The 23,116-nt window shown below is 41.6% G+C and overlaps 1 protein-coding gene across 2 annotated transcripts in view; it reads right to left on the bottom strand.

Annotated features, from left to right (window-relative positions):
- The window catches only part of ASIC2 (acid sensing ion channel subunit 2), a 560,786-nt gene that overhangs the window by 54,824 nt on the left and 482,846 nt on the right, over positions 1 to 23,116 (bottom strand). For both annotated transcript variants that reach the window (XM_075277142.1, XM_075277141.1), the window contains exon 3: positions 14,315 to 14,442. In XM_075277142.1, the coding sequence (XP_075133243.1) occupies positions 14,315 to 14,442 (128 nt within the window). The remainder of the gene's footprint in view (positions 1 to 14,314; positions 14,443 to 23,116) is intronic.

Genomic DNA, 23,116 nt, shown 5'->3' with positions numbered 1-23,116 from the left:
AGTTAGCCTTAGATAGAATTTCAGTGCCACTGTGCATGTTGGTCATCTTTCTTGAGACATCCACCTGCTTAGAGGACTATTTAGCTATATAATGCCCGGCTCACACATGCTGATGTGTTCCAACTGGAGGGAGTCTGCATGAGGACCTCTACGGACGGAACACAAGCGCATATGTGAACTGGCCCTAAGGCTGAGGCTTAACATTGTGGAAACGCAGCTTTTTTTGTTGCAGATTTTGTTGCGGTTTTTTGAGCCAAAGGCAAGAATGGCTGCAAAAGGAATGGGAAATATATAAAAACGTCTTATACTTTTCCCTTCTGCTCAATCCAGTCCTGGATTTGGTTAAAAAAAAAAAAAACACAACAAAATCTGCAACAAAAAAGCTGCGTTTCTGCAATGTGGGGCCTCAGCCCAACAGAGATCTTACCATATTTGTTATTCCACTCTATGATGTGATGGATGTTTCGAAGGGATGGTGGTTTACAAAACTCATAAGATTCAGTAACCAGTAGTGAAATAAAATACCGAAGGCACATAAAGAAACCAGGAGTATGTTCCACCTTGTATACTGCTGTACTGTACAGTCTGACCAATGCACTCAGATAGAATCTTTGCTGGATGAATTGGGAACATTAGAGCTTTCTCTAGCACATGCAATAGCATTCATTTAGCTCGCCCCCGGAGTCATCTAAACCTATTCATTCATCCAGCATTAAGTGCTAAATATAAATTCTGATAAAAGAAGATGTATTAATGTGTTGTGTTCAACGAAGGACAACACATCATACTCCATTAATAACGCAAAACCTTAACATGTTTAATGGGAAGCTTTCCTGTTTTCTGTCTCCAAACCAATGTTTGCTGCTGCTCAGTGTGTACAAGGTGTAATGTGAAGGCACACAGCTAATTTCATCTCCATGCTTTTAGGCTAAATATACCTATGCTAGGAGACACTTGAACATGGAAGGATAGGACGGTATTACATTAGAGTGCACTACAGATGGTATGATGCAGCGTGTAGTAGAAAGTACCTATGGTAAGTGAATATAAGATGTATTCAAGAGTCAGAGCTCCACCATAACCCTTAATGCCTGATGATAAACCTAGCAAAACAGAAGGGGTTTAGTAGGCTACAGAGAGGAAGATTAAACTCACCTCCATAGCTGCTCTTTCCCCGTGTAGTGCTACAGGCAGCAACAATTTCTCGAGATGGGAAGTCAAGCAAAGCCCTGATGGCCGGCCCTGGAGCCAATCATCGAATTATAGCCCTCCATTATCAGCAATCAGGTAGAGGCAGGTAATGCAGCCCCCCTACTAGCGGCACCCATAATCGCTTTCTCTGAATCATTTCTTATTACCTTATATTTTTGCACTCTTTAAATGGTAAGTAGATGCATTATTCCACAAAGCAGCTTTGCTTCCACATTCACTTCCATTGCAAACAATAGCACGTCCTACTGCACTGTTGCTTCATAATGAAAAGCACAGCGGAGGGGAAACAAACAGACCCAGGAGAGGAAACAAGAATTACCATCAGCCAACATAAAAGAGGACCTCTCGTGACATGTCTGTTTTAGTACATGTATGTATTCCCTATCAAATAACAATTCTGGAGCATGTTTTCTTAAACGGAGCCTTACAGGTAGTTTTTCCATAACAGATGCCGGAATTTTTCTACAGTAAGGGTTAATATCTTCCTTGCACCCCCCCCCCCCCTTTCATTGGTCAACGTCACAAGGGGGATATCATTCATGTACAGGAGGTAAGATTACAAGTGGACAGCGTGACTAGGCTGGAGCTGCTCCTGGCCCCCATGACTGCTTAGGATAACTTACTTATGACTTTTTATGCCTTCTGACATTTATAACTTCTTTTTGCTGCAGCAGAGATTACAGAGGGACAGTAATAGAAAGGGAATAACTTAATCCTGCATCTGATGTGGTCAATTTAAGATGAAAAAAACACCTGACAGGTTCCATTTAAAACGCTACTGTGGTGTTTTTGTTATTCCTCCTGAATAATTACATAGAAAATTGACAACTGGGAGGTATATGTCTCTTGGCAAAGGAGCGTGCCATAAACAGTCTGACCCTTTGTTCACATCTGCGTTCGGTATTCTGTTTAGGGAGTCCGCATGGGGACCCCCCGGATGGAATACCAAACACAACTGCAAACGCTGTGAAGTAAAAGCACATGGACCCCATAGACTATAATGGGGTCCGTGTGCTTGCCACGCACTGCCCGCGCAAAAGTGTTCTGTGCGGAGATCTGATGGCAAGCACATGGACCCCATTATAGTCTACGGGGATCTGTGTGCTTTTACTGCACAGTGCTTGCAATTGCGTTTGGTATTCCGTTTGGGAGGGTCCCCATGCAGACTCCCCCGGACGGAATACCAACGCAGATGTGAACCAACCCTGACAATGTTAGCACTGATTGGGGACAGTCTCAGACTGTAGGGTCTCTCCCAACTGGTAACACCCACTTGTCTTGCTATATATGAATTTCTAGGAGGAATAACAGAGAATCGGCACTACACAGATATAAATAATAATTAATTGATGTTTTATGGAAAATATACTTTTACCAAAACAGACATGTCAGGGGAGCTTATGTTTATGAGAAACATTAATTACATTTCGGCTGCTAAGACTTCAGCTCCAAGCATATTAAATGGACAAAAGCGCAGGGGAGATACAGTAACTGTGTATTAAATGACTCAGATTAGAAGACGAATGAAGCTGCCATAGAGAGAATCAAATGTAACGCCTACAGGACAGTCAGGAAGCCCCGGAGTCCACTCTCTTAAGTTTGCTAAGCTGTTTTATATAGTTTCTTCCATAATAAACTATACCAGTTGTTTTCCAGCAGCATATCCCTCCTGCCTTCACAAGAATTTAAAGGGGCTCTATCAGCAAAATTATGCTGTATGAGCCCCAAATATGCCTGAATAGCCTTATTTTAACCCCCCCCCCCTTGCATGCGCAGTACACTCACGTAGTTCTAAGGGGAACTTAGAATTACTACAAAAATGCCATTGCGCACCAGCAAGATTTGAACCAAACCGCTGGAAGAACAGAAGATTAAGACGGGGAAGAGCCAGGACAGGAGGGTGTCACTGGAAGAAGAAAGAAGAGGAAGGCGTGACAACAGATGATGTCGGACAGTGCACGACCGTCCACTGTGCATGGGTAAGTATCATTTGCATATTCGCTTTTAGGGTATTATTTTAAAATGGGAGGGGGGGGGGTTAAAATAACATTAGCAGTGTCTGCATTATATTGCTGATAGAGCCCCTTTAAGGGCCACTAAACCACATTTACATTTTCTGATTCCTTAATTGAAGTTAATGAGGGATAGAATAGTACAGTAGTAACATGGCTACACACAGTATATATACAGTACATTAGACACTCAGTATATATACAGTATACTGTGCCAGCAAAAAGATAACAGGAAGTATCAAAGTTTTCCTTTCTGATACCCAAACCCTGAATTATAAGAAGGAGATATTCACACTTCCCATTAAGAACGTCCATTGCTTTCACTCGTCATAGGATAAGAGCAACAGACATTACCGGCAATAGAATGATGGAATATTTGTTTACTTTTGTAACTGAAGAATGTTCCACAAATGCAACTTTTTCCTCCATCAGAAAATTAAAAACCATGACAGAAGAGAGTTGCCATCATGTTTTTACATGAGAGTGAATCTCGACATATACCAGACTGAGGGGCTCCATCTGCACCAGTCACTTAATCTTTGTTGCTGTCATCCTATAATGGATAAGAGCAACAGACATTAATAATGGAACTGTGAAACTCCCCAATCACTGGGTGGCAAAGCTAGTGCCGAATGGTTGGGTCCATTCACACAGAGTTTTTTGGCAAGGAAAAAATCTGCTTCAGGAATTAGGATATGATTTTTTCCTCCAGCACAGTGTATGGACCTTGATAAAACCGCTAGCGTTTTTTCCACGTGGTTTTTGCCAATTCCACGTGGATTTTTCCCCTCCCATTAACTGCGTTGGTTTTTGCAGGCGGAATCTGCCCGAAGGAAGCTTTTTGCTAGCAAAACTCATAGAACTCTATGGGGAGGCGTTTTTTCCACGTGGATTCGGACACTGATTCAGAGCTAAAATCCTTGCCAAAAACTCTGTGTGAATGGACCGTTAGACAGGATAAAGAAAAGGGGTCATGTCCAGTTTCTTACTATATTTCTTAGTTTGTTAACACCCCCTAATTCTGTGACCAATAGTCCAAGGGTAAAGAAGCACAAAAGTTATTTGTTGCCATTTTTGAACCAAGAATAAAACATTGTGTATGGCCAGTGTGAGGCTTTTCTCTTCACTGAGCTGATCACAATGGATGAACCTTGATGATCTGTTTTTCTAGATGTACCTAGTCAAGTGTAACGGATTGTGGCAGACAGGGGGTCACTTCTACCTGTCTGTCGGTAACTCTCCTCCATGTGCAGCTTCCGTTTTATTAAGCACAGATCAGTGAGCGCCGCCCTTAGATAAATCAATTGGTTAACACAGCAATTAGTCAGCCGGAAGGGAGATGCTGAGCCGACAGGTCGCGCATAGTAATTGATGAAATGTTTTCTGTTGTGTTTTCCCGGTAAGCATGACATTGGATATATGTACTATATACAGTGGATGGAGAAAAACTGCAAGACTGTAAAATGTCTGGCAGAGATGGGGAGCTGAAGCTTTCATGTGGATTAATTCATTCAAAAACCTTCTCAAGGGAAGCTTTTTATACACAGCGAATCTGTTAAACTAAATAAAGTGAAAACCGGAATATTAAACGTCAAAAATGAAACATTCAGTCATACGCCGACTGCTTAGGAAATGGTCTGGCTGAGTCCTCCGCGAGAATTTTCAATAAATATGTTGTAATAGTAAAGTGAATGTGATGCAGCTGCTTAGGTGACCGCGCTCAGTCTCAAGTGTATGTCATGGAATTGTATTATCAAGATAACTAGTTCACTCTTCAGTTAAAAAACAAACTTAATATTGTGCGCGAGAGATCAAGGAATCAAAAATCGGATTCAGATCGTAATCTTTTATTTTTATATTAAAATTGTTATACATTTAGAGGAGGAATATGCCAAGGAGCATTCCCCAGTGTCATATCTTAGCAAATATCCAATGATATTTCATTAGTAATAAAGAGATAAAGTCTTAATTACCTATTTGAAGCGGTTTTCCAGGACTATGATATCGCCTGTCCTTATGCTAGGTCATCTATATTAGATTGGCAGGGGTCGGACTCGCACATAAATGTTTGGACAAGCATTGGACATTGATGTTTGGAAAATTTTGTGGCTTTCCATTGCTCACCAAGCACAGCACCATAGTTACATAGTATGATTGAAAAAAGACATATGTCCATCAAGTTCCACCAGGGGATGGGAAAGGCCATACATTGTATAGTGGAGAAAAAAGAACAGAAGAGATACCGAACACATAATGTATTAATGCAATATGCAGTAGAAGTGGAAATCACTAGAAAACTAAGTCCGGACCAGATGGGCCCTCATCTTCTGGAGTTGTGAAATGGTCACTACACCAACAACTGCGTGTAGACAGAAGTTCCAATTGTGAGTGATGGCAGAATAACTCTTAGACACCGGCAGACTGGGAGAAACTCGACAGAAATGGGAAGACCAACACAGTATCTCTGAGCTCAATGGTTCAAGCACATGACACAGGTAGGTGGATCTTGATTAAGCTCTTTATTAGCAGAAAAGCACAACACGTTTTGGGCTATACAAAGCCCTTTTTCAAGTGCAAACAACAGTACACTCAATGCTTCATCTACAGGACGTTGGATGTGTGTCTTCTCCAAGTTCTACACTGCAGTGCTGGAATTGGCTACCTGATGTCTCAGCAGAGGCCATCAATACTCTCCTTCATGTCTCCTCAGTCTTCCCCTCAGCGCCCCTCATGCCACCCACTCACTAGCTCCGCTCCTTCCTCTTTCCCTCTTTCTCTCATCTTCCAACTTTGGTCTTCCCAATTTTGCCTGTACGTTGTATAGTGGCTGTGCTTAGTATTGCAGCTAAGCCCCATTCCTTTAAATGGGACTGAGCAGCTGCTTGACATGTGGCAATGGCATACTTACAAATTTTAAAGTTAGTAAGCAAAGATCTTTTAAGTCTAACCCATGGCCCACTCCTGAACATGCCAACAGCCCTCCCAACCCCACTCCTATATCAGACAAAACCTCCCCTTTTGGTAAAAGCTCCCCACATTTGCAGGGACTGTTGACTAAAATTAGGGACTGAACTGTCAAAATTGTGATGGACAGCAACTTAATCTTCTGCTGATAATGTCTGTGTCAGGGAGGACAATGAGTAATGAACTAGAGACTACATCACTACAGACAATGCGGCAGGCAACTCCTTGATAATGCAATGACTTCAGCCACTACTCAGAAAACAGTGGTGTCGGCATCCTGATACATCCTCTATGTATAAATTGCTGAAAACAGATGATCGGTAGGGATGAGGGGATGTCAAACTCTTGCTGATCTGATAATTTTATCCCTGAAAACCCCTTCAGCACCTTGTATATTTTCTAAGAGTTAGACAATGTACACTAAGGGTGCATTCACACTGAGTATACGCTGACTAATTCTGAACGTTAAAACATGTTCAGAATCCGCGCGTACACAGCAGATCCCATTCATTTCAATGGGAGAAGGCATATAAGTGCTCCCCATTGAAATGAATGGGCTGCTTTTTTCCCTATTGGTTTCAATGTGATATGCGCGTATCTTTTATGTTCATACACCCTAGAAGCCTTGATCACTCATACTATATATTGTGATACTAATTAGAGATGAGCGAGTAGTGTTCGATCGAGTAGGTGTTCGATCGAATACTACGGTATTGGAAATACTCGTACTCGATCGAACACTACTAGCTGTTTAAGGTTCGATGCAGAACCAGCGTTGATTGGCAGAATGCTATACATTCTGCCAATCAACGCTGGTTCTTCTCTTACCTTTAGAAGTCTTCTCCATGCAGCGTCCCCGTGGTGTCTTCCGGCTGAAATTCACTCTAGCCTAGGCATCCAGCCTAGGTAGAGCCGACTGCGCATGTGCGGGCATGCCCTCGCATACGCAGTCGGCTCTGCTCAGGCGTCGGGCCGGGCAGAGCCGACCGTGCATGCGCAGTCGGCTCTGCTTAGGCCCCGATGCCTAGGCAAAGTGAATTCCAGCCGGAAGACACCGCGGGGACGCTGCGCCGGGAGAAGACTTCAAGGGGAATTATACTTGGTAAGTATAATTTTATAGAATTTTGCGTACTCCTGAAACGAGCATTTCCCCCCATAGACTATAATGGGGCTCGAAATCCGTGCCGCGTTATTATTATTATTGCAGTGTTATTTGTCGCAGTAGTTAGCAGGGTGGGGGTCCTTGGAGTTGGTGGAAATTCCAAGGGTGGGGAAACGGTGTGGTCATTTTCCCCATTGGTTATTATGGTTCTGGTCTGGCTGTTTTTTGTACCCCTGCTAGGTGGTGTCCTGGGGAGTGGATATTTGTTTTAAACTGCCATCTGTATTGGTTTGGTGCCCCTGAGCCTGTGGGTTGCGGCTGGGGGTAATCGGTGTGAACAGATAGGCAGCCAGACCTTTTTAGCTCCAAGGACCTCCCCCCATGGGGGCAGTCTTATCTCAGAGAAGTTGGGTTATGTTATGTTTATAGGTTATTATTTTAAGCATATATGTTTTTGGAAAGAGATGCTAATTTGTTATTTATAATACGGTTATTTATATGTTTGTATTTTGTTAATAAAATGGCAGCTGTGGCCAATTAATCCAACCCTAATGTGTGTGTGTTTTTATTGTCAAGATAAGAGAGGGTTGGGGAGGGAAAGAAGCAGCGGTAAGTATGGAGGTTTTGGGGCTTCGCCATTACCCTCAGTGCCAATGTCATATACGTTTCCGTTCTGATCTGCTGATGTGGTGCATCTTTGGTGCAAGAAACACCTTATGCCAAAGGTGCGCCAAATCTTCACCTATCTACACCAGAAAACTGGCATACATGGGTTGATAAATTCCCTCCACTGTATGCTAAACTAGGACTAGCTTGAGCTCAGCTTGCCATTCACCTTGGTTCCTGGTTCGCCGTTGGAAATGAATGTTTCTCATTCTGTACAACAACGATTTCCAGAAGAGGCAGGCATCAGATATCCGCTGTCAGCCTTGCAATATCATAGTAGTTATGGAAATGAGAGAGAACAGAAGCTGATTTATTAGATGATGCTTATTCGGAATCTATTATGGCGGGTAATATAGAGGCCCATAAAATAAATAGCATCATCCCTACAATTAAAAATAAGAACAACAATAAAATAAAATATGAAATGGTATACAACCTGCCATTCTTCATAGCTATAGCACAACACTCCTCTGTGTTCTCTAATATAATGGGGTGATTCCATTTTTAATTAATTTAGACTATTATGCTAATTGTATAAAAGATGTAATAAACATATCGTTCATAATCTTAATTAGGAAGAAAATACTCTGCGTCATGATAGGGTTAAAACTCACAAAACGGTCCATAAAGCTGCCTGGATGTATTTTAGGAGTAGACAGGAATATATCCACGCTGGATGAAGGTCGAAACACTAGATCTGGTCCATTTACCGCAAAACCTTAAAATGTGAGTGCATGACATAACTGGATAGCAATATGTATTTTATGAATGCAATACAGCATCCTCAGTGTCACAATATATCCAGGATGTCACATTACATCAAGATAGTACAGTGTATCCATTATATCCCCATGCAGGTAGACTATAGTAATAAATCACTGGGCTCTCTCTGGCGGTTGGATGATACCTGGCCTATTGGTACAGCACTGACGTCCCTGACACAGTAGTGGATTTTATCAGCCATATTAAACGTTCTGCCTCATTTTGCAACCACCAGAGTGTGCAGTATGTGTGAACTGAAGTAAAGACTAGTATCTGATCAAAGTCAATTATGATGTGCAAAAGTACAGATTCCATTTATAACTTTCTATCTAGTAAAGGTGGTTAGATACCTTCAATAAGTGCAAATAGTCCAACTCTAAGATGGCAATGTATTGTAGGCACCATTGCACTGGCCAAGGGGATACGATGAGTGGGATGAGAGCATGTCTGTGTGTATAGACATATGTATGGGCAGCTTTGCTTTCTATGTTTACTTGTGTGAAACTCTTTTAGCATTCGCCATTTCATCTACCTGAGAAGTACCATTAACCCAAGGCAGGGAAAAGTGAATCACACCTACTGGTCAAAGATGGAGGACCGTCAGAGGTATGGAACACAAAACTTTATTAACCAACAGAACAACGCATTTCGGGCAAACACAGGGCCTTTTTTCAAGTCTCACCAGTGTTTGGCCAGATTATGTTGATGTGACATGATCACAACAACAAAAGGTGAGAGGCCAACTGGTCTTACATTTTCCAATTGAATTGCAATTTATTTATTCACTATTCACCTTTTATATGGATCTACACTATTGTGTTGCTCGGTGTTTCTCCCCTTTTATGTGATCATTTCTGATTCATCTACCTGATTGTATCTAATAAATGTCAGTGAGTGTGTAGCTGATCCTTGAGTTTGTGAAATTTCTGATAAATAAAATGAGAATAATAATAAATTGGATGCAATGTATATCTGGATCTGGTAGACTCTCCAAATCACATTTCAGAAAGTTAGTACATGTTCAAATATGGCAGATTTTTTGCAGAAAACCTTTGTAGCTGTAATGTGGTGAGCCCTCAAATCTTTACAATGAAGAAATCCAGTATTAGAAGAGGGTACAAGAAAAAAGGGCCAGTGAAGGCCCAGGCACTAAGGGCGAATACGAGTACTGAATAAGCAGAAGAATTAAAAAAGAACACCACATGGGTTTAAGTGGGAGGGAGGCAAAAGATCTATCAATTATTACTTTGACCTCTATTTCTCACAAAAAGCCAAGATCTCCTCCTCTGTAAAGACATTTTTTCAGTAATAATCTCATTATCCTCACAACAGGATAGTGATGAAAAGCAAAACCTGTAGATAGAGAATACTAGATCCACCATTTAGTGTAGGTGATGGTCACACCTCAACTCCCCCCGCCCGCCTGCCTAGAAGTTTACCAGTCACTGGAAAGTTGGTAGTAGTGGGCTCCATTTTGGCCAAGAGCATAAAAGAACCAGTAGTCACCACTCCATTATCTCTAGTTTGGAGAACAGTGCAGAAAGTGAGGGCCAGCAGGGACTCGGCCACTGTTAGAATAAGAACAGCAGGGAATTATTAGGGTAAGTATAGGATCTTTTATTTTTAAACAAATTTGGAACCCACTGTTACCATTGTTTTCCAGCTGGAAAACTCTTTTGGGCTAAGGCGCAAAGACTTTGGCTGCTTTTTTTTGCTCCAAATTTTGTTATGTTTTTTTTTCCAGCCTGGAGTGGCTGCAAAAAAAAAAAAAAAAAAAAAAAAAAGGAATATAAAGAAAGCACTTATACTTCTCTCTTGTGCTTCATCCACCCCTGGTATTGGCCAAAATAAAACAAAAAACAAAACAAAACAGCAATATCTGCAACAAAAAAGCAGATTTTTCACAAAGTGGGGTCTTGGTCTCAATGCTGAGTGACTTGTTCACAGGACATAGAGTACATCGAGAATGCTCTACTATAGAAGTCCATAAGTCACTGAGATTTTTATGGCGCATGTGGCTGTTTGTGGCAGCACCAGCTCAAGCAAGTTTACTGCCCCCACAGTCATATAAAATAGAATAAAAAAAATCTAAAAACAGAGAATCAAAAAAGAATGGGTGAGTTTATTAAGCAATTAGTTGCAGTTTTTGGGATTAAAAAATAAATTAATTATGGCATACATAATTGTTGTGACTTTTTTATTTTGCTACATTTGATAAGTGTTGGGTGGAGTAGAACCATCAAGTCTTATGCCCAGTTCACACTAGCTTATGTGTTCTGTCCGAAAAGAGTCCTCATGAGGCCCCCCCCCCTCCCCCGGACAGAATGCAAGCACAACTGCAAGCGCTGTGCAGTTAAAGCGCACGGACCTCATAGACTATAATCCTTTTAACAGAACACTACCAGTAGAACTGATACAATGGGAGTAGTTGACTATAACAGGTGTCTCATAGTGTAAATCTATACTGACCCCCAACTGAAATCAGAATTGTGAGTGTAGCCCAATTCGATTATCCAGTTCATATCTGTCTGTATTATGTAGACCCCTCAGAACTGATGTTATCATGGTTGGATTTAGTTTTGTATTTTTCCTCTAGTTATTAGCCAATTAACACATATGTGAAAAGATCAGCACATAGAGAGTGCCAGACCAAGAACATGACAGGCTGCAGATTCCAACCTCATGAGACGTAACCATCCGCCTCCTACATCTACCCATTATACTACCATACTGCCTGTATGTGGTAAAACAAGTACGCATTCCTGCACAACACAATCTTTCTTTAGTACTGAGCCAAGTATGAGCAATTGCTTTTAAAATTCTTTGTGAGAGGGTCCAAGTTGGTCCCTGCAGTCTCCTTCAATTCCATTACAATAGAACATCTTGCTGCTCAGAAAATGAAGGCTATAACCCCTTTTAGCTTTCTCTGCGCCTCAGATTAGTCCTAATTATTTTCTTCATTATTCATACAAACAGACTACGCAAAGGACAAACCATATCATATACCAGCTCCCATTAATCTGTATAACTCCAAAGTCTGATGGAGGTGACCCTTATAGCCGACTTTGTTTTCTTATCATTACTGCTTACAAATCTGACAAAGTCTTATCATGTCTTAAAGGAAATCACTGGATCAACTTAGAACAACTCCAAACATATCAGCGACCATCAAACTTAACTGAACTTGAATTGTTTTGTAAAGAGGAATGGTCCAAAATCCCTTCATCCAGGATCCAGGAACTGATTAAAAGCTACAGGAAGCGACTAGAGACTGTTATCTTTGCAAAAGGAGGATCTACTAAATATTAATGTCACTTTTCTGTTGAGGTGCCCATACTTTTGCACCGGTCAAATTTTGGTTTAATGCATATTGCACATTTTCTGTTAGTACAATAAACCTCATTTCAATCCTGAAATATTACTGTGTCCATCAGTTATTAGATATATCAAACTGAAATGGCTGTTGCAAACACCAAAATATTTAGAACTAAAAATGATTAAGATTAATAGGGGTGCCCAAACTTTTTCATGGGACTGTATCTCATGTGAAGCACAAAATATTTTCAGATTATAAATTCGGAATTGTTGTTTCTGAAATTTCCCCACTGTGGGACTATTAAAGGATTATCTTATCTTATATGTTAACTTTTAATTGAGTTTTATTGACTCTTACAGCAGGAAAACAGCTCTGAGATGGGGTGGTTATAGAGACTTAGCATAATATACTCTGAGTTTTGTGGGCTGCAAACTTAGAACCTTTGCCTTGGCGATTTGGATCCCATGAGGAGTCAGATTTACTACTGATGAAACGCGTAGGGAGATTTATATAAGGGAAAGTTGTGGACTTCCTTTGTCAGGGCAGGAGTTCTTTGGGGTCTGAGGGTCATCTCACAGAGAAAGGCCAGTAAATGGGCAACTATGGTGATCAGTGGACTCTGGGGCTCCATGTGAAAATGGAGGCATGATCTGAATAAGACAACCAGTCTGGAGTGCTGAGATCAAACCTTTTTTTCTATATAACTCTATTCTACACAGTCCTGTCACATTAATGTGACCACCTGTCAAAATCCAGAATAACCACCTTTCACTGAGCGGACCGCTGCGAGACGTGCAGGAAGAGAGGGGATGTTGTGATGATGTTCACTGGGATGTTGAGCCATGTCAACTCCAGTGCTGTGGCCAGCTGCGCTAGGTTACGCAGTTGCGCATCCATGGCGCGAACAAGCCGATCGAGGTGGTCCCACAGATTTTCGATTGGGTACAAGTTCAGGGAATTTGCTGGCCAAGGGAGTACGGTAAATTCATCCTGGTGTTCCTCGAATCATGCACGTACACTGCGAGCTTTATGACACGTCGCATTGTCCTGCTGGTAGATCCTGAGGAAAAACATTTCACATGTAGGCGTGAACCTGGTCCGCAAGGATAGATGCATACTTGTGTTGATACATTGTGCCTTCCACAATGATGAGTGCACCCAGATGGCTGATGACATGTGCCTTCTACGATTGGTTATTTAACATTGACGTCAAAAGTAGGTGGTGGTCACATTAATATGACTGGACTGTGTAATGGTTCCTATCAGTCATATTGGTTATAGGTTACCTAATAAGACAGGCACATTAACCTCAAGTTGGCCTTGTTGGGTTCAAAGTATGTCTGTAAAGGTAGTTTATTTTCCTAGCAAGCCTGCAAATGTTCTAAACATTATGAATACCCGGTCCAATGAGAATGTGAGAGGGTGTTTTTTTATTTTTTATTTTATATCCTCCAGCCATAATCTATCACACCTACCTTAAATATTGACCACATCTCCAGCTGAGACCAGGAATGCATTGGGTTTACGGAACGGTTCGTGCAGGATAACAACCTCTAAAATATTCAAGTTAATATGTAGAACTTTGTGATTTGGTTTTATGCTAACTTAACCTTTATAAGCATTCATTTTGGTCAAACTCAAAAAAATTCCATCTGACAATACGTATAAGTGGTTTACTTTCTAAAAAGTCCAGCTCACATTATACGCAATGACATGTATAATCCAAGGTTTCCAGCTTCATCCCCATCTGACTGTAGAGCGTGGGCGAAGTGCATCAATCAAAAATTAATTTTGCAGTCTCATTATTAAGGCGGATACAGGAACATTCACCTGGAAATTTCTCCCCGGCCAGCACCTCGCCGTCTCCATAAGTACATCAATCAGCCATAGACAACATTCATTTTTAAGTCATTTACGCAGTGTAAGGAGTGATGACATCCTAATGTAGACATGATGGAGCTCCTCAGCTTTCTATACTGGAGGCTCATTAAACTTTGCTGTCTAATTTCTCACTAGCATTGTCTCTAGCCAACCGTAAAAAGAGGTATGATGCTCCCATCTACATTCCAAGAGCTAATACGCTCGATAAGAAAAGTCAAGTGTCAATTCCTGATCCCTTGTTGTCACTGCTCTGTATGGATTTAAGTGACTGCAGCTCAGGAGGCTTTTCTGTATATCTTACACCAAATCCGAGTGATTTCCTCTTCTCTCAGTATAGTGGGATGACATGAAGGCCAGCAAGTTATCTGCACATAAAACAAAGAAATACAATCTGCTTACCCTCTGTTCTTGAGTTGCCACAAAGGTCTGGAATCCAGGGGCCACGCCAAACCCCAACTCCTGGATGAATGGCGGCTCAGTCTGGCTGTGTATTTGAACTTTTACTCCAGCCTCGAATGTGGTTTCTTCTGCAGAAAGAAGCAAAGATGTAAGTTACTAACTAATATCATGGAAATGTCTCTTCTTTATACAGTAAAGGCCAAATATTTCACCTCAGACATTGCAGAAGGAATTTGTTTTCTTTGCTCAAACGTTATATTCACCAGTTCACCAAGAAATTTATTGCAATGGTATATACGAGTATGAATTGTAAAGAAAGAAACAGAATTAAAAATTCCTAGAGGATGTTTCTATATCTCTATATATACACAAATATATGAAAGGGATAAAACCTGGCTCACAACTAGCATTCGGCTTTCTGGTGCAAAAGTGGGAACTTGTCCACTTAAAAAGTGTTTACCACAGGACACCCATTGACCCCATAGACTATAATGTGGTCTGCCGGTTGCCCGTCAGGTTTCAGCTGGTTATATGCTGAAACTGGTGGAGTCTCCCTTGCAGGACTTTTATCTCCACCAATTTTAGGTAAAATCTGTGGCTAAATCTCCTTTGGAGACTCCAATGTAGATGTGAATTTAGCCTTAGATTTTACATTATTTAGCACTTTCCCCCTCTATTTGGAATTTGCATTTAATTCTCAACTACCATATACTACGCAGAGTAACTGCAACTATCTCTCTTACTCAGAAACAGTCCCAGAATCATAAAGTATTGATCAGTATTGATGTGAATAATGTACTTTGGCAGTGATTGAAAACTCCTTTTTAGCTCCAGCATCACACTAAAACCTGTGTTTCTGCTGCTATCTCTCTCTGTTTATACCCCCCTCCTCATTATATCTCTATAGGCTTGCATGTACATGTGTATTATAGTTGTGCGACCTGCATCAGTCTGGAGATGTATATAGCAGAGATTGTTAGAGTCATTTTATATATATAGTATGTATATGTGAGTGTGTTATACATATATCAGTTGAAATTGATGCCAAATGGATATAAAAACTTTTTGCACCTTGATAGGGATACACCGATGATAACCATAGTCTTTTCAACACAGCAAGCAAGTACTTAATCCCTATAACTAGTTTGTCTGAAAAGTTAATCTGGCACTAAGATGAAAATTAAAGATCTAATTGATTGGTCTGGTTTTATGTGACCTCTTCCCCCTTGCCCATCTGCTTTGAGACCTCCTTATCATTTCTGGCATGCCCAAGTATTTATAGAGGAAGAATATATAGGGATGGCTGAGTGGTCATATCTGAGCTGCTCTAATGCTGAGAGGCTTTATGTGTGGACGATGCCTTGTAAAAACATTTTTTATTAGAAAATGCAGCGTTTTCTACTCCCCGTGTGTAAACCTAGCACTAAGGTCTAACTCTTAGTCAGCAAAAACCCTGCAACACCTTGTTTCTTGTGTTGTAAGTTTCTGTACTTGGAATGTTTGATAAGAATATATTACATAATAACCTAGCCTCGGAGGATTCCCCAGCATACTTTTACTTGTGTCTTCTTTCTGAGATTTCTCCAGGTATGTAATACAAGTCTCATTTCTTGTAAGCTGTTTGCAGAAAGCAAGATGGGACTAGAAGATGAAAAGAGACTGGAGAAATAAGGTTCTTCCCTTTTAATAAGTGAAGTGACAAGATCGGAAGAGATATTAACTCTTTTGGGAAACTAAATACAGTTAGTAGGCAGGATGCTACACATTAGGGACCTACAGGTTCTCATCTCAGAAACAACAATGAACGTTTGATAGGATTACAAGACAAACCTAGTAAAAGAACGGTCCAGGGAGTGCTGGGGCAATGGGCCAATAACATTTGTATTCACTGCAAAAGAAGCAGCTGAATGCCTCATACTACTTCCCCCATAGCCCAGACCAGCTGAATATTGCTACTTCTTCCCAGTGCACACAGAGATATGCCTTTATAAGTACAGTGAGTGTCATACACATATATAGTAATGGCGGATATCTGATGTTAAATAGCCATAATAATATACAAATCTTAGTGATATCACAGTTGGCGAGAGTTGGCGAGCTCTCTCTCATCTGGAGAAACCTGGGAACACTGTGAGGATAATTATTATTATTATTGTTTATTTATATAGCACCATTAATTCCATGGTGCTTTACATTTGGGGGTTACATACAATTCACAAAATATACAGGTACATATCATACTAACAGTGATCGGCTGGCACAGTGGGGTAGAGGGCCCTGCCCGCGAGGGCTTACAATCTATGAGGGAAGGGGGTAGAGACAGAAGGAGAGGGGGAGACTGTATAGATGGCAGTGCGGTGATAGTGTTATTGGAGGTTGTAGGCCTTCCTGAATAGGTGAGTCTTCAGGGCCTTCTTGAAGCCTGTGATTGTGGGGGTCAGTCTTATGTGTCGTGGTAAGGAGTTCCAGAGTATGGGGGATGCACGGGAGAAGTCTTGGAGACGGTTGTGTGACTAGCGGATGAGAGCAGAGTGGAGTAGGAGGTCGTTGGAGGATCTGAGGTTACGTGTGGGCAGGTACCGGGAGATGAGGTCAGAGATATATGGAGGGGCCAGGTTGTGGATGGCTTTGTATGTTAGCGTTAGTAGCTTGAACTCAATTCGCTGGGCTATGGGTAATCAGTGGAGGGACTGGCAGAGGGGAGCAGCCGATGAAGATCGGGGGGTGAGGTGGATTAAGCGAGCAGCACAGTTTAAGGTGGACTGGAGGGGGGCGAGGGTGTTTAATGTTCTTTGATTTCTCCAGTGCGTTCAACACTATTCAGCCAGGGCTACTGAGGGAGAAGCTGAACCTTGGTGGAGTGGACCATCACCTGTCCAACTGGATCCTAGACTACCTGACAAACTGCCCTCAGTATGTGGGAGCCCGGGACTGTGTGTCTGACACTTTGATCTGTAGTACGGGGGCACCACAGGGTACAGTTCTTGCCCCATTTCTCTTCACACTGTACACTGCTGACTTTAAACACAACTCATCCAGGTGTTACTTACAGAAGTCCTCCGATGACTCTGCAATAGTAGGCCTTATCACTGATGGCGACGATAGGGAATACAGAGACTTAAACTGGGACTTTGTTGAATGGTGCCAGCAGAATCAGCTCAGGATTAATGCTGGGAAGACCAAGGAGATGGTGATGGACTTTAGTAAATGGAGAAGTGCTCCGACCCCGCTGGAAATCCAAGGGACATGCATTGAGATATTCAGGACTTATAAGTATCTGGGTGTGCTCCTCAATAATAAGCTGGACTGGGCTGATCACCTGGAGGCGCGGCACAGAAAGGGCCACAGCAGGCTCTACCTGCTCAGGAGGCGGAGGGCCCTCAGAGTCCAGGGGCCACTTCTTAAGGCCTTTTTCAACTCTGTGGTTGCTTCAGCCATCTTTTTCGGTGTGGCCTGCTGGGGGAGCAGTATATCAACCAGGGACAGAAATAGGCTTGACAGGCTGATCAGAAGGGCCATCTCTGTCCTGGGGAGCCCCCTGGACCCAGTACAGGTGGTGGGTGACAGAAGGATACTGTCCGTGGTGAGCTCTATGCGGGAGACCAAATCCCACCCCATGTATGGGACCTTGATGGCACTTGGCAGCACTGTAAGTGACCGTCTGCTTCACCTCAAGTGTGAGAAGGAGCGCTATCACAAGTCCTTCCTTCCAACCACGACCAGGCTGTATAATCTACATCAGACCAAGCGAAGATCACTCCACACAGAAAACTAAATGATTATGATTATGAAGTCTTCCTTCTTTCTTCTTCTGTTCCTTAGCTGCTATGGACTCCTATTATATCTTCTCTTCTCAGCATATGTGTGTCAACATCCGTAATATATTACTGTGTATTATCCTGTATCTGTATTACTATGCTGCTGTAACATGCTGAAATTTCCCCACTGTGGGACTATTAAAGGACTATTTTATCTACTAAAGGACTATTTTATACCTATGTAAGACTGTAGGTATAATTGCTACATCCCTCACCTACACTCATTGATTTATTAAGGTATAGCTGTTATAAAGAAGAGATTCTGCTATGCTACATCTATCCATTCACAACTAACTTCAGTGCGACAGATTCATTATTATATGTCGCCATTGTTAGGATAAATAACTTGTTTTTCAAGCTAAATCTGATAAAAGTATTTCTCTAGTGGATAATATAAACCCCATACCACATGGAAATAATGCTTATAAGAAAATGTTATGCCTGGGCATGGAGCCATATGTTCAGTTAGAGTCTTGCATCATAAGATTGCCATATGGTGTCAATAGCAGACATTGGGGTGATTTATAAAAACTAACTTAAAGAGGAACCTTGTTGCTTTTTACAGATTTAAGTGTAGGTTATAGAGAGAACCATGTGTGATTCCAGTATACTTATACATACCCCTTATTCACCTTTTTAGTGAATTCTGAGTTAGGCTACATGCGCATGAATGTAGTGGTTTCTACTGTTAACAAAAACAGATCCATATTCTGCAAAAATCATGTCAGTATTGCATTGGTAGGTCATCTGTAATCACAAATCTGCAAAAAGATTTTTATGTTCCCATTTACTTGTATGGCCGAGTCAGTAGCACAAATACAAACAGTATTAGGACCTGTTCCATATTTTACTAAAGGTTTCTACAGCCTGCACACTGGTCTGTAATAACTACAGATGTGGGTATGGGGCCATAGAAATGTATTGGTCCATATTCTATCCGGACCTGGAGCAAAGTGAAAGGTGATTATTAAGAACATCTATGTAATGCAGGCAAGCTGAGGACTTACTGACAGGTTCCCCCACAGCTACTAACAGCTGGAGTCCTATAAGGGGGCCCTTCATGGTCATCTGATTGTCAAGGGACCTTTTTAAAAAGTAAGAATTTTAGGTCCCCCTTGATGTAGAATATTCACAGTGACGCAGCCCTTCTTCTGTCATATAGGTGCATCTTCCTGTACTGTCTCTGATAAAGCCAGAAAATATATAATAGTTCCCTCTACTCCCATCCACTAGCATGGTAATGACAAGTGTATTATGTATTACACTGAGACACTGGCACACAGGTGACTATTGGACATTCTGTACACTACCTGACAACCCCATGGATCTTATCACACAAGCCAAGATGTATAACAAATCATCACGGTTCACTGACATAAAGATAAATCTAAGATGCATCTCAAGCCGCAGACTGATCGTGTTAGGAAGAAAAGCAGAGTAACAGTCCACATGCCTCCATGAACACTATGGACATGCCTCCATATACAGGTGTTTTCCACATAAAGCACAAAGACCCACTGACTTATACATTTCTGTTCAGACACTTTTTTTCAACAAAAATGTGGCATGTCCCATTTTCATCCATATTTTGGAGAAAACAAGCTTATACAAGTCAATGGGTCAGGGAGAAACACAGACAGCTCATGGATGTGATTTATGTACTGTCTGTTTTTCATGGGACATTGCTAGGAGACACTGTGTATTTGTACAGACATGTTCTGAGGACATGAAAATGAATATATTATGGATAGAAAATTACAGTCACACAAAAACTGTTGAAAAACATTGTCATGAATAAAAAGGGTCCGTTTTTCCATGGATGACAAAACAGACACAGATGTGTGAATAAGGTTTTATAAACGGGTTGTAGATTAGAAAAATGGCCTTGCATTTTCCTTAGAAACAATGCCATCCTTGTCAGAGCCATTAAAGGGGTTGTCCCATCACAAGGATCCTATCTATACTGCTTGTGAATGTGGATGTAAGACTTTTCCTAAATACACTGCTTCAGCAAAACTGCTTTGTTTGTCCACTATCTTACTTTATTCAATTCTTTGTGGCCACAGCCCTGACTTATCTGCTCAAAAGTCAAGTGATGTATCTGCTGCTCTCAGGGGGAGGGAGGAGGGGCTAAGTGCAGGGGAGCGAGCCTGTGTATCTAGCTATTCCTGTGTCTACACCACGTGACCTAACTTCCTGATCTCAGATAGGGGAGAGGAGCTGCTTTCATTTCTGAACTTGAATTAGCTAGCCTGTTCTCCCAGTTATCAGGCTAGCTAATTCAATTGTGTTCATTATGGCAGAGACAGGCAGTCTCTGTATGTAACACAGAATGGAGTTGCTCCTGCCTGTACTTCATAGTCCTATATTGTGCATATAGTGTTGTTTGGGGCCCTTTGATGACATCACAGGCCCTTCACGTGCCCTATAGGATCACGCTATGCGGTGAGCGGAGCTACATGCGAATTTGGGGGCGGAGCTAAACGGCAGGTTGCATGTGAAACCCCGTCCACCAAATGACGCAAGAAACCAGGAAGAAAGAAGATTTTACAGCAGTGAAGACTGTTGAGTATGCGACGTGGGAATACCCCTTTAACAAGGTTCAAGCTGTGCATATGATCCAGATATGGCGTGGGTTAACTGGTTGGGTCACATCACCCTTCACCAGTGGCCATATCTGGATCAGAGTGCCTTACAGCCTCGAGTAGGTGGGCCTCCAAGGGTTCAGGGATCAATGTGAGCAGATGAGTAGGTGGGTGTATTTTGGATGTGGGGATATGCGTGCAAGTTGCCAGACAGATTTCTAGCTAGGTAGTGAATTAGTGCATGCCAAGAACACTTTGCTTAGCTTCCAAGTGTGTGTGTGAATAGAGGTTTTTCTTAGAATTTTAAACAGATTTGCATAGGCCAAAGGAAGTGGAGAACAAGTCATATGACTGCAAGAGTCAATACATGGGGCAGAATACATAACAGCCAGTGTAGAGAAAGAATACAGATGTAGCTTTTGATTTTACAGGGACTTTTATTTTTCCAAAGATACTAAGTTGGGTGCTGGAGGGGTTCCAAACATTATTCTAACCCAAAAGTGGGTTCTGCCATCAGAAAATTTGAAAACCACCGGTCTAGCGGCAATACCAGGTTCCACTTGAGAAATAAACCATTAGATTTATTTTGGTTGGTGTTATGAGAGTGCAGAACACATTGTCATAGGGCTGGAGGAGTGGATGGACATTCATTTTAGAGAAGAGAACATGTCAATAACCAAATCTCATTCGTTTCAGATTAAACATGGTACAAAGTCACTTCAGTAAATCTCAATTCTGATGACTATCTGTTTGTCTTATACTCTGAACTCTCTTGTGGATATGTTTTTGCCATTTCCAGATATCCAACTAAACCTGTACGTTGTATATGATGTCCATATAACAGGTTCTCCTACGTAATATGTAAGTCATGATACTTTTACTGCAGCCTCTTTGACAGTGAACCTCAGAAATATAAAGCTGCCTCACACATCACGGCAGTTGCAAAGTTTCGATTACCAAGCCTTTCAGTGGGATCTTGTACCATGGATGTTACAAGCAATATCTTCATTCATCTGAGCTATGTACAAAGACAGAGATATTTCAGACTCCATTACTTCCTCCCATTCCCTCCCCCAGTAATCAGTGAAAGAATAAAAAGAATTGCTTATATAATTAGCCCTAATGATTCCTGCTATCTGCAAGATGAGTGATAGAGCAATCTGTCAGACAGCACAAACACCAAGGCAGAGAAGAAGCATTCTAGGAGAGGGATCCTATTGCAGCTGTCTCCACACCAATACATTGCTGATATGGACAGAGATCAATATCTCAGAGACATCTAAAAGATTCTTTACAGGTGCAAGATATAGATTCAAATCATTGTATGGGAATATCTATGATATTAGAAAAGTCAGAGAAAGTCAAACTAAATATGCACATCATAAGCACAGAAAAAAGCCCGCTGAGTCATTATGTAACCATTTATTACCGCTAAAGAACTAGAAGCATTAACTATCTCTACCTGAAGGAAAATCTACAGGGAATGATTTTTATATAAAGTATACCTATCCAAAATAGTATTTACTATACAATACTATTCCTAAGCAAAATGGTATTTACTATACAATACTATTCCTTAGCAAAATAGTATTTACTATACAATACTATTCCTATGCAAAATAGTATTTACTATACAATACTATTCCTATGCAAAATGGTATTTACTATTAGAGATGAGTGAATACCGTTCGATAGAGTAGGTATTCGACCGAATATTAGGGTATTCGACATATTCGATCGAATACCACGCGGTAAATGCAGGAAAAAATTTGTATCCCCTCCCTCCTTCCCAGGCGCTTTATTTGCACCAATAACTGTGCAGGGAAGGTGGCACAGGAAGCAGGAAATCGTAGGCATAAAAAAAAATATATATATATATATAGGAAAAAGTCATTGGCTGGCTACATCAGGTGACCTCGGATTTATAAGAATAGTGTCAGCCATATTCGTGTCAGATGCGGTTTGGAGTTAGTTAGGGTGAGACGTTGTGTTGAGGGTGAGAAAGATTGTAGCTTCTGCTAGGCAGGAAAACAGTAGTCAACAGCTCTTTTCAGAGCTACACTGCAGGAACAGTGTACTATACACTGAACCTGCCAAAGATGCGTCAGGGTAGCATCAAGGGACGGGGACGTGGAAATCCAGCTGGGGATCCAGTCAACAGTCCAGCTACTGGAGAACGGCAGCCGGCAGTGCCCCTCGTCATTAGCACAAGGGGATGAGGACAGGGACGTGGATGTGGAAATCCAGCTGGGGTTCCAGTCCACAGTCCCTGCTGGAGAGGGACAGCCAGCAGTGCCACAACATCAAGCAGCGTGCAGGGTACCCCGCTGATGAGGCCTGAGCACCAGGAACATATGCTAGCGTGGATAACATATTGTGGACCCACAACCAGCATGTCC

The sequence above is a fragment of the Leptodactylus fuscus genome, chromosome 6, assembly GCF_031893055.1.
Source record: "Leptodactylus fuscus isolate aLepFus1 chromosome 6, aLepFus1.hap2, whole genome shotgun sequence".
In the NCBI taxonomy this organism is placed as follows: domain Eukaryota; kingdom Metazoa; phylum Chordata; class Amphibia; order Anura; family Leptodactylidae; genus Leptodactylus; species Leptodactylus fuscus.
The sequence above is the reverse complement of the archived record's forward strand: the minus strand, read 5'-3'. Positions and strand labels throughout refer to the sequence as shown.